The 16,060-nt window shown below is 39.1% G+C and overlaps 1 protein-coding gene across 1 annotated transcript in view; it reads right to left on the bottom strand.

The window, feature by feature from the left end:
- Positions 1-16,060, bottom strand: part of NEO1 (neogenin 1) — a 211,954-nt gene that overhangs the window by 110,814 nt on the left and 85,080 nt on the right. The window contains 3 exon segments of the mRNA XM_037394077.1: positions 318-454; positions 9,729-9,882; positions 13,698-13,973. Coding sequence (XP_037249974.1) covers positions 318-454; positions 9,729-9,882; positions 13,698-13,973 — 567 coding nt within the window.

The raw sequence follows: 16,060 nt of genomic DNA, 5'->3' as shown, positions 1-16,060 counted from the left end.
ACCATGTTGAATAATATCTGAGCATGTACAACAGCTTTTAACCACGCTCAAGATGCATTATATAAGCAAATTAATCATTTCAATATTTACAAAATTATGAGCAGTTTGAACAACAAATCAGAGTAACACGTAACACAGTATTTATAACAGAATTGTGGGGGTGGTAGGCTTTTTTTTGTTGGGGGGTTGTTTGTTTGTTTTTTTTTTCCCAAACAGGGCACAAAACACAACCAGGTTTTTAACTATTCACACAATATAGGTCTTGTGAAAAGTCATTTGGAGATACATTCTCTCTGAAAATTAAGTGCTTGACCTACCTTGAACTGTAAGTTCTGCTTGAGCTTCAATCGTCTCATTTCCATTATCTGCTGTGCAGGTGTATGTGCCAGCGTCCTCCTCCGTAACCTCGCTGACCTCCAGACTGCCCCCCGCAAGCAGCAGCAATCTCCCATGGCTGTGCAAAACAGGACACACAGGTGACTCGATGGACACACAGAATTAAGCGGAGTGTCACCAGAGAAGTGCTGCCCTGGTTTCACCTGGGACAGTTCATTTTCTTCTTAGCAGCTGGTGCAGCACTGAGTTTGGGATTTGGTGTGATGACAGTGCTGATAGCACACTGATGGTTGTACTTGTTGCTGGGTAAATTTTATACTAAAGTCAAGGACTTTTCAGTTTCCCAGGCCGTGCCAGCAAGAAGGTGAAAGGGCACAAGAAATTGGGAGGAGGGACAGCCGGCCCGAACTAGCCAAAGGGATATTCCATACCATAAGGATGTCATGCTCAGTGTATGAATGGGGTGGGGTGGGGAGTGTTGGCTGGGGCCTCTCGATCCCTGCTTGGGGACTGGCAGGGCATTGATCAGTGGATGGTGAGCAAATGTATCATGCATCAACCTGTTTTCTTTTCTCCCTTCCCTTTGGATTTCATTCCTCTCCTCTTCTCCCTCTTTTTCATTGTTTTTGTTGTTATTATTATCATTACTGTTTATATTGTTACTGTTGTCATTATTATTATTGTTGTTATTATTAATTTAATTTCATTTTATTGCATTTTTATTGTTTTTGTTGTTATCATTACTGTTTATATTGTTATTGTAATTATTATTATTGTTGTTATTAATTTCATTTCATTTCATTTCAATTATTAAATTGTTCTTATCTCAACCCTCTGGTTTTACATTCCTCCTGATTCTTCTCTCCATCCCTTGCGGGGGGTTGCGGGGAGTGAGCAAGCAGCTGCGTGGGGTACTTAGGTTACCACCTGGGGTTAAACCACAACCAACGCTCACAAGTCCTCTGCCTAAAATGTCTACATAAACTAAAGAAGTGTTTACACATAATGCTTCTGAGTGCCATTTACAGGGAACCATGTTAGAGAGAGGAATTTTTCAATAGATGACCAAATTCCATATTGTGGCTTTACATTTAAAATTAAGTTCAACTATATCAAATCCACAAGTGTAGCTCATCTTCCTGCACTTTCAGCTTCAGTTGTTCTTAATTAAATATGATTCAAGGTATTGAGACAATAGCAACTAGAACTTAAGAATGAAAATGAAATAACCTAACCACATCATTAAAAAAAAACAAACCAACCCACGCTTGCAGATACAGCTGGAATGACTTACTGCTTGAAAAGTTAAGTGAACCATAAAATGACAGACTTACGCCTGTACAACATAAGGAACAGTAACGTACATTTCATAATGTGTAGCAATTGGATCTTTGTAAAAAGATGGCCATTTCTGTCAGATGTAAGAATTCAGGATGGGAAAGCAGTTAAAAAAAAAAACTTCAAACACAAATCCATTGAAGTGACAAAGTTTTGGTACAGAATTTTCCCCCTCTGACTTGTAAAGGGTGTGTGTGTGTGTGTGTGTGTGTGTGTGTGTGTGTGTTTGTAATTCAGCCCATATAAACTAGCTGCTTTTTATGCCAAATGCAGTAGATGAACATAGCATTTTATGCTAAATGTAGTACCCCCAGCCTCCAGCCACATTCTCCTCCCATTGCAACCAGCGTTCCCCTTTATGTGATACAGGTTTGTACAAGAGGTTTCCAAGGTCCTTCATCACTCCAAGCGTCCACAACAAAATGCCAGTACCAGTACCAAAACCCCCAAGCTGAGACAACAAATCATGACTGGGTGCTGATCCAGCACCATTCTTATTCACAGCTGAAAAAAGAAAAGAAAAAAAAAAGTATACCTGATGGCTTCCTTTCTGGCATTACCAAGCAATGGCTTAGCAGGCAGGAACGGATTGCATTCTTTCAAAATATTAACTAAAAAGCACATTACAACAATTAACTTTTTTGGTCTCTACAGAGTGGCCAAGGTACAAAAATCAACCTAATTCCTTTCTCCACTTGAAATCTTAGAGTAATTATGTTAGTAGAACCAATGCTTTTACCTGTTTAGAAAGGTAAATTGTTAGGACACAAACACTTTTGACTCACCTAATTACCACTAACATTGATTTACGATACTACTATAATTGTTGATCAAATTTCGGATGCAATACATTTAAAAGCAGAGCAAACAAAATCATTATTGGAATTAAGTGAAACAAACTAGTCTTAAAAGCATTCAGAGAGATGGTATCCAGGTATACCATAAGGAAAGGCATCCTGTTTCCATGATCTAGTAAAAGGAAGACTACAAAAACTTTGTTTTGCAAGAAGTGTAGGGAATCTGAGTGAAGATAGCAGTAAGTTTGAAAAAATGTATTAGGTACTTTAAAAGGAGGAATGCCTGAAAAAATAGTAGAGGAGTATGTGGACAGCACTGCCAACAGGTTCTAGGCTAAGAGAAAAACAACAAGAAGTTTGTCATTATAATCTGATTTAGAAACACGTAATAGTGGTTCAAGGACAGAAAGTAAGGCAACAAGAAAATACATCTCGGATTATCTAGATATGTATTTTATTGTCACTGCAGCCAAAAAAAGGCAGAAGCCTCTTATCACGGATAAGATAAAAATTAGTATGTAGAAAAAATAGGAGCTTTAGTAGTAACCAAAGATAGTGAAGGATGATCCACCTCCTATCTTCAGCAAGAAAAATTTGTACTAAGATGTGAACAGGACCTGCCAAAATTGTATCACTCTCCCCCTGCCTTGTATTCTACTTACCTGTATTCCGTCCAGGTAAATTAATTACATTTAAACCACACAAGTCTGTTGAAGTTAGCACAAAGAAACGGAACCTAGAAGCGTTGGACTATACCACCTCCAAGGCAAATCTGACCATCTGAGAAAGTTCTAAGACCATGTAACAAGATCTAAGAAAACGATGCTCTTCCCGAGTCTTGAACCTCTGTGACTGCACCTGGACACCGACAGCCCACGAACAAAGCAGAGCTTCACAAACACCAGCAAAGCAAACAGGAACAATGTCACTGAAGCGTATTTGTGAGAACGGCGTGTTAAATGTGTTAAGGCTGCACTAAAACCAGTCTGGAACTTGACACATCCATATATGCAGTTCCGTGTCTTCTTTTATTATGTAAAATAGCTTCTTTGATTATTTTTTGAGCATTCATGGTGAATTAAATTAATCTGAGTAGCATATAATCTGCTGAAGGCTAAGATGAAAGCAGAAAGAAATGGAGCCTATTCGTGAATGTGCTAGAGCTATGAGAGACAGTCAGGGTACAGAATGGGGAGGAAGGCTGTGCAGGAAGAACTGACTGGATGCAAGAGGCCGAGACAAACAAAACTGCAGAGGAATGACAGAAGGCTATACACAGAATGTTGGTGTCATTTTGATGACATATAGTGCCTTTTTCTGGATATCCACCAGCTTCCATCATTAACCTTTTAAAAGCCACACGTGCCTTATTGATGCTCTTTTTCCCATTGCCAACCTCTGGGGAAGTGAAGTAACATCTGCATGGCCAGGCAGCAGACTATTATGGTTATTAACTAGCAATTAAGATGTTTACTAAAACTATTAAAAATTACTGGACATTGTCAAATTAGGCAACAAGAGTTTGTCATAAAGAATCTCACAAACTACTTGCAACATGGTAGCATTTGCATGAATTCTCCTTTTTGTCAAGAAACAAGGTTATACAGTTTTCAGCCATCTAAACTGTGTGCCGTGCTTTTATTCTCTTTGATTCTTTTCCTCAAGAAAACCTAGAGTTGAGTCCAGAGTTTACCAATATGTGATCCAACACAAGCTCATCACAGTTAAAAACATGGAAGAAAACGATCTGTCAGACTCCTTGGCGATTGCTTCTGTATGCATTAGCTGTGAAAGAGGTCTGGGCTTAAAGCAAAAACTGCTTCTGTGATAAAGTAAAAACATCTTATTTTTGTAAGGACAATGAAGCACTGCCACATGAGTGAAGCAATCAGATTTCAGACACTGGAGACAAAGAATCAGCTTAATGTAAAAGGGATAACATAATTTAAAGTGTCATTAAAAACAAGAAAGATTTGAATGATCAATGTCAGGGAACAGGAAAATCAAATTCAAGCCTTTTATATGCATTCCATACAGCCCTCAGTTACACACTCATAATATACAATTACTTCAGCTACTTTGGATACCTAACTCGCATGCTTTTTTGTGTTTCATTATCACAAAATATAGCGAGCCTTTATTAATTTACTGCATTCAAACAGCCAGTTATACCCTGAGGTTTTGGCTTTTTCTTTCTCTTCTAAATTACTCTTCCCAAAACATCTTATAATCTATTTGCAGTCTTGGTAAAGTAAAGCAGATAAAATCAGACACTAAATTAGATTATTTTGTGGAATCTATTACCAGAAAAATCTCCATAATTACTCTGCTATGTTTAACCTTTACAGAATTGGGCAAGTGTAATTCACTTAATACAAATCGCTCAGACTGCCTTACAAACAGCAATATGCAATAATGAAAAATATCACACATTTGTGCAAAGTATTAAAGAAAAAACCCCCGCACTAAGAGTATGCATGTGATTGTACAATTAAGGACTTCATTTGAACGCATACAGCAACAGCATAAAATTAATGCTGCACATGCAGCCTCAGCTTTATGATCTCCTCACTTTAGAAAATGAATAGCCATACAACCACAATAGTTTTCAGTAGGTGTTTTTCAATGGCATAAAACTCTGCTATATGGAACAGCCCAAACGCACGAAGTTAGCTGTACTTCAATAGCCTTATTAAAATATAATGTTATCATTCAGAATCCTTTCAATTGTTTTTCAGATTTAGAATTTTTACAGATTTACTGTAGCTTTTTAAAGAATTTGTGGTACATGTATTTGTAACTTCTTCCATCTAAGTGTCCAAATAGAAATTGAGGTACAGAATATATGCTGTTTGAGCACATACTGATCCACACACTGGAAAGGTTTCAAAGCAGGACATCATCTTCCAAACATTTGAAACTGTACCTCCCCCCCTAAGCTCTTGAAAATCCATCTTGGCAGCCACCTCACCTGAAACTTCACTTTTCAATTTCAGAATTATCAAAAGCACAAAATTACTCCTGCGTTTGCTAAACAACAGACTCTCATGCAGTAGGATCCTTAGCCAGACAAGGCATTAAAAAAAAAAAAAAGAAAAAAAAAGTATGAAAGGCTCTAAGTTAGCAAAACCATTCAACCTGTATATAACATTTCCATTATAGCCTTTTATATCAGGTAATATTGACAATACAGTAGATTTTACTTTATAAGGTTTTCTGTAAAGGACATAAGATTTATTCCAATAGCTTCATACTTCAGTGGCTTTCCCCACTTCCTTCGATTTCTCTCAGTATTTCCTACATTCCTGGCAGAGATATTACTCATTGTGAGTTTACAGAGGAAATCCAGCTGAAAAAGTAGAATGTATATTCGCATTGCTGAACCACGTGTATGACGGGGTGGGTGTCCGTTCAGAGAGCCAGTCTTAAAGAACTGTATGAGCAGAGCAGTACACCCTATATCACAAGATTGTACACACAAACACGTATGAGCCTAGGGGCTTGCCTCCTATTTGAAGTTCTAGTTTGGAGCTATAAGAACAGGCATCATAAATCTCATCCTAGAACAGGGTTTAAGCCTTTTCCTTCCTTTTCAAACAACGTATTTCTGAGAAAACTATTATATATCATAGAGATTACCAGCTTGACTAGTAAGCTGATCCAATGAAATGCTTTCATCATAAGTCAAATGTTTCTCTCAGTGACAGGCTATCGGGTCCAATTTTCAACTTTGTGATTTTTTTTTTAATCTCTGAAATTGTGAATATGCTAAAAAGGCATCAAAGGAGCAGACCGAAGCCAGGCAGCAATGCCGAAAGAAGGGCAGACCCATGGTGGAAGCGTGCAGAGACACTTTCCTCCAAACACTCTTACTCTTCGCAGGACTGAGACTTCCCCAAGTTCTGGTAGAACCTGGGTATTCATAGTCTTTGATGGACGACTTTATAACAAAAAAAAAAGTCAGCAGCGTAACTATCACATTTCTTCAAAATCTTTAACTTAACAACTCTGAAAGGATTCCTTCAAGTTCTAACAGTTTTACTATAATGGAAACATTTAGCATTGCATTAATGTCACCATTTTCTCACTCAACAATCAAAGCTCCCTGCTCTTTCACTCAAATTAGTTTGGAAAATATTTTATCACAGCAAACTGATTTCACAACATATTGCATTACAGGTTGCTTGTTTCAACAACTGCCAAGACTGCCACCATTAAAGTTTATTCATATTTATCTATTAACATAAATTTATTGCAGACTTTGACAAATACTCCATCAAATTTAAACACCTTCCCTTTTTTCAGGTCTTACAACAAACATTTAATTCCAAAACTCCACCAATCCCAATCCTTAATAATAATCTATTTTTCCTATAAATACAGATTCCTATACATATTCTCCTTTGCAATACGGCCTGAAAGGAAAATACTTAATTTTGTATTAGATTAATTGCCACAGTTAAAAAGACAAAAGTAAAAATAAGGTTGCATGCCTAAATCACTTAACAAGGGGTAAAAATTAGAGACCCACCTGACCATGCTATCTGAGTTTTGTTTCCTAACCCCATACATACACACAGCCATGTATCAATACATATGTATATACATGTGTGTACATCTACACATATGTATGTTACTGTCTGCAGTGTGTGCACAGAGACAAAACCCATGACATTTAAGAGCTTTTCCCAGGCACAAGGTACATTAAAACCTGTTCAGTTGAAAGGATCATTGGGGGGGGTGGGGGGGTTTAAAAGAAAAGCCATGCTAATAAGAGAAGTCTTACTTTTATATCAAAAAGGGATTTTAAAACAAATTAAATGTGATTTAATTTGTAATTACATTAACAGACCATGCATAACAAGCTGAGGCACTTATTTTGGAACAGTCTAACTGCAGGCTTTACTCCAACAAAGAATCTTAATTTTTAGTTCTAGAGATTTTCCAGTTCCTATTCAAAAGAATAATATGATAGGTGTCAAGGTAAAAGGAGTTTAAGAACTTTTTCTTGCCTGCTGCTTGAATCTCTTCTCTGTTAAGTCATAGTCATGAGCAGCAGACAGATTTTGGTGATTTAACAAACAATGAAGGAATGTTACTCTTACATAGTGAAAAAGAAATCAGATTTTCTCCTTTACCTACGTTAAAATTAAACTCTATAATGAGCACACATTTCACTAAAAAATCCATTTCATCAGCAAGGTAACTTTACTCACTCATCTTCAGCCAGACCAGAAAGGTTCTGTACTGTAGTAAGTCAAAACAAATAAAATTTTCATTGTTCAAAACTCTTACCTACTCCTTTTTGGTCTGCTTTTGAGCAGAAGAAAACAGTTATTTCAAATGGAAGAGGAATATTTCTTTGTCTTTTCAACTTTATCCTCCCTAGTGAATACACACCCAGAGGGTGCAACAACCAGCCAACTCCAGGACCAGAGGCCCCTGCAGCCCCACGCTGGCGAGAGGCTTTCCTGGGCTCGGCAGAGAACACACACAGCTCATTTGGTGCCAGAGCAGAGAAGTGTTTACTAAAACGATGTTTGGGGACAACTGTCAGCCTTTTGGCTCCTGCTGCTGCCTCAGCGCAGTGTCCATGTGATGACAGAACGATGCTCAAGTAAGAGTGGCTTCAAGCAAGGAGCTGGCGACAGCAGAGAGGAACCGCTCAGAGCTCTGACTGCCCACACAGACACCCCGGCACGCGGCTCACAGAGCGAGTTGTACAGCTGGAACCCCTTCTTGTAACAAAGGGACGTACTGCTAAAAACTAATGTTAAATATTCTGAAAAATCAGGTCTACATGGTTCAAACTGTGCACATAAAAATATCAAATATGTTTACTAATGTTATGCCTCAGGTCCCCAATAAAATTTCTCACTCTGAATTTTGAAATGAAAAATATTTGTGAAGTCCTCTGAGATTATCACGACAGCCTGCACAGCTGTATTCAGAGCAGGATTTGAAAATTTACGGTCTATATATATTAAAAAAAAAAAAAAAACAAAAAACAAACAAATAAAAAGGAGACCTTTTTAGTAACTAAGCTTAAAGCCCACATAAAGCACTGAATGGGACATAACCTACAGAAGGATGGAGCAAGGGGGGGCAAAGCAGCAAAAATGTATAAAAATATGGACATGACATCATTTTACATACAAGAAAAACAAATTAGGATCTTACCAGGCACATTTATTCTGACATTTCTTCAGATTTGATTGTGCAACTCTAATGAGTCTGTACCATCCTTTGTATGTGAGCGATTTCTTATATTTACAAAATAATATGAATCTAAATCATATGCCATCAGATTGACATCAACACAATTTCTCAGTGGTATTTAGAACTGTTAGTCATTACCCACGGAAGTTTGTATTCTCAAAAAAAGACAGTTCAAATTACAAGCCCCTAGATTTCTTTAATTTAAGAACTGACAAAAGAAAGATATATTACTATTACTGGTCCTGTTGAGAGACCTGCACATTCCTTTAGCCGTTTTCTGTTTCAGCCATGCCACAATATAATTTACCTCTCATTGCTTCACAATTAACTTCTTCCTGCATTAATCTCACCACTGACTTTGAGGGACATTGAGAACATTCAAGTATCTGTTTGTAGCTGGACCAAAATTTTCTTGGTAAGATTTGTTCTGCTTTCTTATACATACCATCTACCACACTATTTTGAATTAATACACAATGACAATGTGTGATAGAGCAGTTTTCACTTAATGCATTCCTGAAAGACCACAATTTTTTTTTAATCATGCCTAACACTTTAATATTTTCTTTTAATGACAAATTATGAAATTCTGCTTTAAACACTTATTATTAAATTCTTATGGAACACTTAGACTCATACTGGCCATTTTCATTGCAGAAAGAGTAATACAAGTGCAGGGCTTTGGACACGTAATATGCCAACATGAAGAAGTCTTAGCTTTTCTGCAGCGTCCTTATTCCCTTAATTGCTTCTTTTACTCCAGCAGCAATCTAAAACTAGTACATTTTTAATAACCCTTCTGCTTCAAATAAGATTTCTTGGTTTCAATGTCTGCAAAAAAAAAATACGAGATTGTTCCGCAAGTGTCATGAGCTAGCATACGTGTCATAACAGTCTAGAAGCTCTCCAGCATTTGAAAACTAGCTTCTATTTTCCTGGTTTAAAATTCAGTAGAAAGCAAGTTCTGCACCGATCTGAAATCATAACTGGCTGGATTCCTGCCATTATATTAAAATATATGTGTTAGCCATTACTCACCCTTCTGTTACAAGCTCTTCTTCGTTTCTTGTCCACTTGATATATGGAGCTGGAAATCCTACAGCAACACATGGAAAAACTGCACTTTGCCCAGTCAGTTTAGTGAGTGAAGAGGGCTGCCTCACAAACATCAAGTTCTGTGGCACCTCTGGATCTGCAAATATTTTGTAAAGGACAAAGTTGTTACCAGACGCAAAATCAGAAGGTGATCATATTAATAAAAAAAACCCTCACACATGAAACATCCAATTTCTTTCCTGCTTCTTCACAGGACTGAGTCACCATCTTACCGACACAAATGGTTTTCTGTAAGAGACTCTCCCAGCCTCCCGCATGAACAGCTTTTTATCATTTCCTCCAGACATGCCAAATGGTACACCACCATCAGGATTCTGACTCTTCAAACTCCCTGGGAAACAATTTTTGCTAAAAGCTACAGCCCTGAAACTGGAACTTCCACCAGCTAGTAAAGACTTATAAAAGAAAGGTACAGGCTTGACTTTGTCTAGCCAACCTCGGGCAATCTCCTGACTTCATCAGGTAGCTGCCTGAGAAAGTGCTTTTACACACTGGAAAATGAAATTAATGCAGCAGAAAGCCAACACAAAGCGAAATAAAGTTAACTAGATAACTTGCTTGCTGAAGCAACAACACAAGCTTTACATTAAAACAAAAATCCACTACTGTCTTTAAACCTTATGGAAACAGTGAACCCTCTGAATTAGTTTTGGTTTTGCTTTGAATGGACGCTTTTGTTTCTTTGTTCCTCCCTTAAGAACAAGCACCACCAAAGTGCATATTTACTCATTTATTTACTACAAGAAAAGGCCATTTTGATTGTGAGAATTGAAAACATATACCCACCCAGTAAAGGCTGTCCAGCAATCTACTCTGAACTACCACAAGTAAACACTCAGAAAGGGCTATTTTTCTACTTTCCTAAAAATATCCATGACTCTTCAAAAAGTAACATTGGGAAAAAGGTTCTAAAATCAATTTTAACTAGAACTGTGAGCAATTCATCAAGGGGCCTCAGCAACAGCTGGACAAAAGATGCAGTTTGTACCCTTTGTCACTGCAGTAACTTCAGCATGTGCTTTGCACCATAACTGGAGTAAATGAGTTCCTACATACCAGCTACAGCCTTTCTGCTGTTAGTTATCCCAACTCTTTCTGCCAACTTCTCAAAACACCCCACTGTTTACATTGCATTAATTGCTGTCTTCTCTGTACTCAGATGTGCACTTACACGTTTGATGACAGCTAAGCTCTAGAACTGGACAAGCGCTCAAACTATTTTTGGCCACCTCATCAGGGCAGGCTATTCTGTACCTACGCAATTTTTGCTCTCTGAGGCTCATTTGGTGTCTTATCACAGACATATCTGGCCTCTGTCTCACCCAGGACCTATGCAATAGTTGCAGGAATTTCTGAAAATTGTTGGGTTTGGTTTTCTTCAGCTCAAAATGCTAAAAATAATAACCGAGCATTTATGGCAATAAGCTAAGGGCATGCACATGCCCCAAGGTGTAACACGATGAGGTTGCCAAGATATTTGTGAGAACCAGGCCTGGAGACAACCTTAGAGCGATCCTGGATCCCGCCATCTGCCTCAGGCCCACACACAAACGATCACAGCGGCCCTGCCCATATTCCCTGTTAGAAGGAACTCGTCTGCTTGCTCCAGAAATAAGACCATGTGTGAACAACAGGTGGGTAACGCAGTGGGAGTGACCTGGAGTAGCATATGGAGCAAGCCAAGTTGCAAAAAATGGGTAACAGATTGCCAGCAAGCAATCATTACACTAGGGAGAGGAGTCAGTATGAATCACTTGAACTCATTAATGCTCTATAGCTCCCCAAAACACGCTCGGTTTTCAGGTCAACAGGAACTGGATTCAAAAATTAAGTGATTTTCTTCCTTGCATTCCTGTATGTGAAAGTACCTGCTATTAAATAGCAGGGCTCAGAAATGCATCCTCCTGCTCGGGGGCAGATGAAGGGCAGACTGAACACTCTATGGAAGCTTGCTATCAGAGAAAGTAAAGCATTGTCTGTGGACACAAATCTGTGCGATGCAAACGCACATTGGGTGTATTTCAAACATTTAGAGGCAGAGCAGTGGGGTCACTGTTCGACACACATCAGATAACTATTTAAAAAGGGAATAAAATGAATGAAGAACAGATTAATTCAAATCCTTCCTTCAAAACCATCTCAGACCAAACAATCAATTATGGGGCCACTCAAGATTAATACAGCTTTCTGTTCAACAGTTTAATCCCACTTAAAAAAAAAAAATGCCTGCTGGGAGGGATTTCAGAAAACTTCACTATCGACACTTTCAGACTCATGACCAAGCAAGAAAACAGCATTACTTGTACTCCCTAATAGAGTTATATTTAATTACTTTTAGCAAAACATTACAAAAGCAAGTAAGCTATATCTAGAGCCAAAAGAATTTGAAATATCAACACAATATGGAAGTTTATCAGGAAATCTTCAATTGCCAAAAATCAGAAAAGTCTTAAGTGTTCACCTGAGAGGCCACAAAAACACGAGGGCAAACCAAAATAAAATAATTCAATTAAGTATCTTTTCCAAAAGCGCTATTCTTCAAAAAACACATCTTTAGTTGAAGAAAATATAAGGCTTTCATTTCAGAAAGGCTATAGAACTCAATGAAACAAATTTCTACTTTAAGCAGGATTAATTTGTAAAGATAGCAAACACATCAGTTTCAAAGAGCATTGCCATTGCAGAATTTGGGTATTTAAAAGTATATTTTGGCATTTTAAGTAGAAATGTGACATAGTCATGAAAAACAGAAATATTCATTGATAGAGATCTCTGAAGAAGCCACCACCTGCTTGAAGTTGCCAACACTAGGTCAGGCCAACCATGACATTGCCCAACCTAGCCCTGAAAGCCTCCAAAGGTGAAAGTTCAGCAGCCCTCTCTGGCAGTTCTCCAAGCAGTAAAAATTGAATCAGAATTCCAACATGAAGACTAATTCAGAGAGACAGCATAAAGTTCTGCAAATAATTAAGAAAACCCATACAAAACACAGGTCATATTTCCCTAGTTTGGGAAAGTGCAATTCACATTCTTGTTGGCTTCTTGGTCAATTTCCAAAAAATTTTGTTAGAACATCTGGTGACCACGGCTCTGTGCAATAGTGTCATTTGAAACAGAACACACCAAATGTACAAACAGTTTACATCAGGACTGATCTTTTCTTACTAAAAAAAATCTAAACATTTCAGAACAATAGGCATAGCTAAACCTTTCAGAATAAAGTCATTCCCCTTTTGAGGGTCTGGAGACTTCCCAAAAGGGTCCAGTGCTTAAGGACTCAGAACTTCCTAAATATTGGGACAATTTAAAGTGCCTCAGCTTAAGCATCCCAAGAACAACAGACTAAGCAACAATTTATTTTGTAAATTTCAACAGTATTTTAAATATAGGATTCAAGCCTGAGAAACTTCAAAATCCCCAAACGTTTGTAATCAAAGAAACGGGCAATTCCCTCTTCATAACATGTCACAATGGAAGCGTATTACTAGTGACTTTTTAAAAGCAGTCTTTTCCAGAAAGTCCTTAAAAGCTACATTATTAAGTATGGCAAAAAACTATGTGCATGTCTCCGACCTATCTCCAACCACTGCAAAAACCTCAGACACTGGTAACCAATTTTGCTTTTGTTTGCCAAGTGCAAGATACAGGCTGGTCTTCCCAAGGGCCAAAATCCTTTAGCTGAAGTGCCTACACTCATTTTAAGCTACTTTGAAAAAAACCCAACCACTAACTTCCACAACACACATCATGCTTAGTTCAACAAAAAGTACACAAAAATGCAACAGCGCGGATTCTCACATGTTCCCATTTGTAAGTACTCATTAGGTTTTTCCTCCTATCGGTCAATTAATTTTTTAATTATTAATTTTAAAAAGAAAAATAGCTCAACACCTGGAAGAATTTTGAGCTCTGCTTCGTCACTGTATTTGGGGGTCCCACCACTTTCAATGATGCAGCGATAGAGTCCTCCATCCGTATCAGTAGCATTGCTAATAATTAGAGCTCCACTTGGTAACTTAAATACACGGTCATCCAGAAAGACTGGCTGGCGATCCTGCTCCCACCTCACGAACGGTGCAAGGTCAACATTGACTTCACAGTTAAGGATTGCACTGTTGCCTTTATAGACAGATGATGATTCTGGCTGACTGGTGAACCTGGGAAGGCCTGCAAATACAAAATAGAAAAGTTAAATAAGTACTGAATTAGAGATATTCTGAAGTTGACACCAAAGCTGTGAAGTCCAAGTCAAGATTTATGAATGTAGCTTAAAAACAATTAAGCTGTTCTCCAACTCTAAAAATCTTAATATTTGATAGTACAATGCTAAACACAGCTGGTGTAAAGGCAAATAAAGCCAATACTAAAAGTACTGATTTAAAAACAGAAGTCATTTTAGAAGCAAGCAATTGTTGACAACGAAACAAAAGTCCTCTAAATTGGGAGGAGACATGCAAGTAACCTCTGCTGCCTTCGCCAGTGCTGCTGCTATCCTTATGGAGTGTATCGCACAGAAGTGGCAAAACCCAGGCGCGTGCCTGCCTGGTACCCCCAGTAAGCACCCTCGGAACTGCATCCTGCGACTGCTGCTGATCCACCGCAGCATGCCCTCTAGCACTCACTCAGCAGACAGGAACAAGGAGAGAGCTCAGATGGCTACAGTCACCCAGCTTACCACCCACAGCTACACAACGCCTTAAGGTAAAGCTGCATTTGTTTGTGTGCTAATACTTATCCTTCTCCTGTTAGTGTACCTGAGAACCAAGTTTCTCCACAGCATAACACAAAGCTACCACTGCCATGAGGACCCAGCAGCTCTGCACAGCGAATATGTCACCTTTTGAGTAAAAAAGTTCTCCAGAAAAGCCCGAAGTCCACTGAACGGCTTCAGGTCTGGGCTGGGTGGCCATGTCGCAGTGTTGGCAGTGGCGGAGCTGCCAAGGTGGCCTCTGTGAGAACTGTCTGGAGCTCCCCATGCCAGCCGTGGCTGGGGCTGGTTCCAGCCCTTTCCACAGCAGCCCCACGGAAGCCACAGCTGAGCCAGCCAGCACAGCTGGCAGCACCTCTGGGGGAGCTGTCCAAGAGGCATGAGGGAAGTGTGAGAAACAGCCCCGGCAACAGGCAGGGCACGACAGGAGGCAGGAGAGGAGGAGGAGGGCAGCTCCAGGTGCCACCCGGGGGAAACCAGGGTGGACCAGGAAGCAGAAGAACTGGGAATGAAGGTGGGAAGTTGAACCTGGGAAATGGGAAGAGGGCAGGGAGAGGTATTTTAGGTTTTGCCTTTGTTTTCTTACATCCAACATTATTTTAATTAGCAAGAAATTAAATTAGTTTTCCCCAAGTCAAGGCTGTTTTTAACTGCTGAGTGAGCTCCCTGTCTCGACTCACAAACTTTTAAATCTTCTTTCCTCTCCCTCCACCTTGCTGAGAAGCAGAGAGAGAGAGCAGCCGGGTGGGCAGCCAGCAGCCAGCCAAGGCCAACTCACCACAAGTATTTTGCACAACTTCCCATAAAGGGGAAATGGGACAGGAAAATGAAAAGCCTCCTCACTCTCCATTTCCCATGGTGGTGAGCTGTATTATCAGCTCTCCCTTCCGTAATCTGCGCAGAGGTGGTTGTGTGGTCAACACTGACATGGGGCAAGGCACAGCTTGCTTGCTGCAGTAATGAAGTAAAAGTTTCATTCTTTTTTATGCTCACACTGAAAACTATTATTGCCACAGAAACAGCCTGTCAGTACTCTTAACATCTTACCTTTCCCTCTCAATAGCACACAGCTTCAAGTACGTACTATGATTTTTTCTTTAAATTTATCATAAACTGTATGCCTTCAATATAAAAGAAGAAAGGTAGGACTCCAGGTTGCACAAATTAAACCATCCTAGTACAACTATTCAAGCATGAGAATGGAACCTGGCTGGGAAGCAGCAGGCTCTGGTAACCTCTAATTCAATGCTGCTACACATAGCCAAGACCTCAGGTAAGAAAGCACAAACACAAGCTCTCTTCACAGGTGGTACCTCATACTCATGATTATACATGAATGAGGCTGGGACAGTTTAGGTCAGCTCTCACCTTTCCCACTTGTTTTAGTAAGCCTAAAGGTGAAGTCCCTTATTCACTATCTTCCATGTTCAAAAGCTTGACCTAACTGGAACAATTCTCACTTATCTCTTGTCAAGATGATTCTTCTATATTGTTTTAAACACTCAACTCATTTCCAAACAGTTCAACTCAACATTTTTATAAGTCT

This window comes from Falco rusticolus, chromosome 7 (assembly GCF_015220075.1).
Source record: "Falco rusticolus isolate bFalRus1 chromosome 7, bFalRus1.pri, whole genome shotgun sequence".
NCBI classification, from domain to species: domain Eukaryota; kingdom Metazoa; phylum Chordata; class Aves; order Falconiformes; family Falconidae; genus Falco; species Falco rusticolus.
Note: the sequence above shows the minus strand (reverse complement) of the source record. Positions and strands in the feature narration are given on the sequence as shown.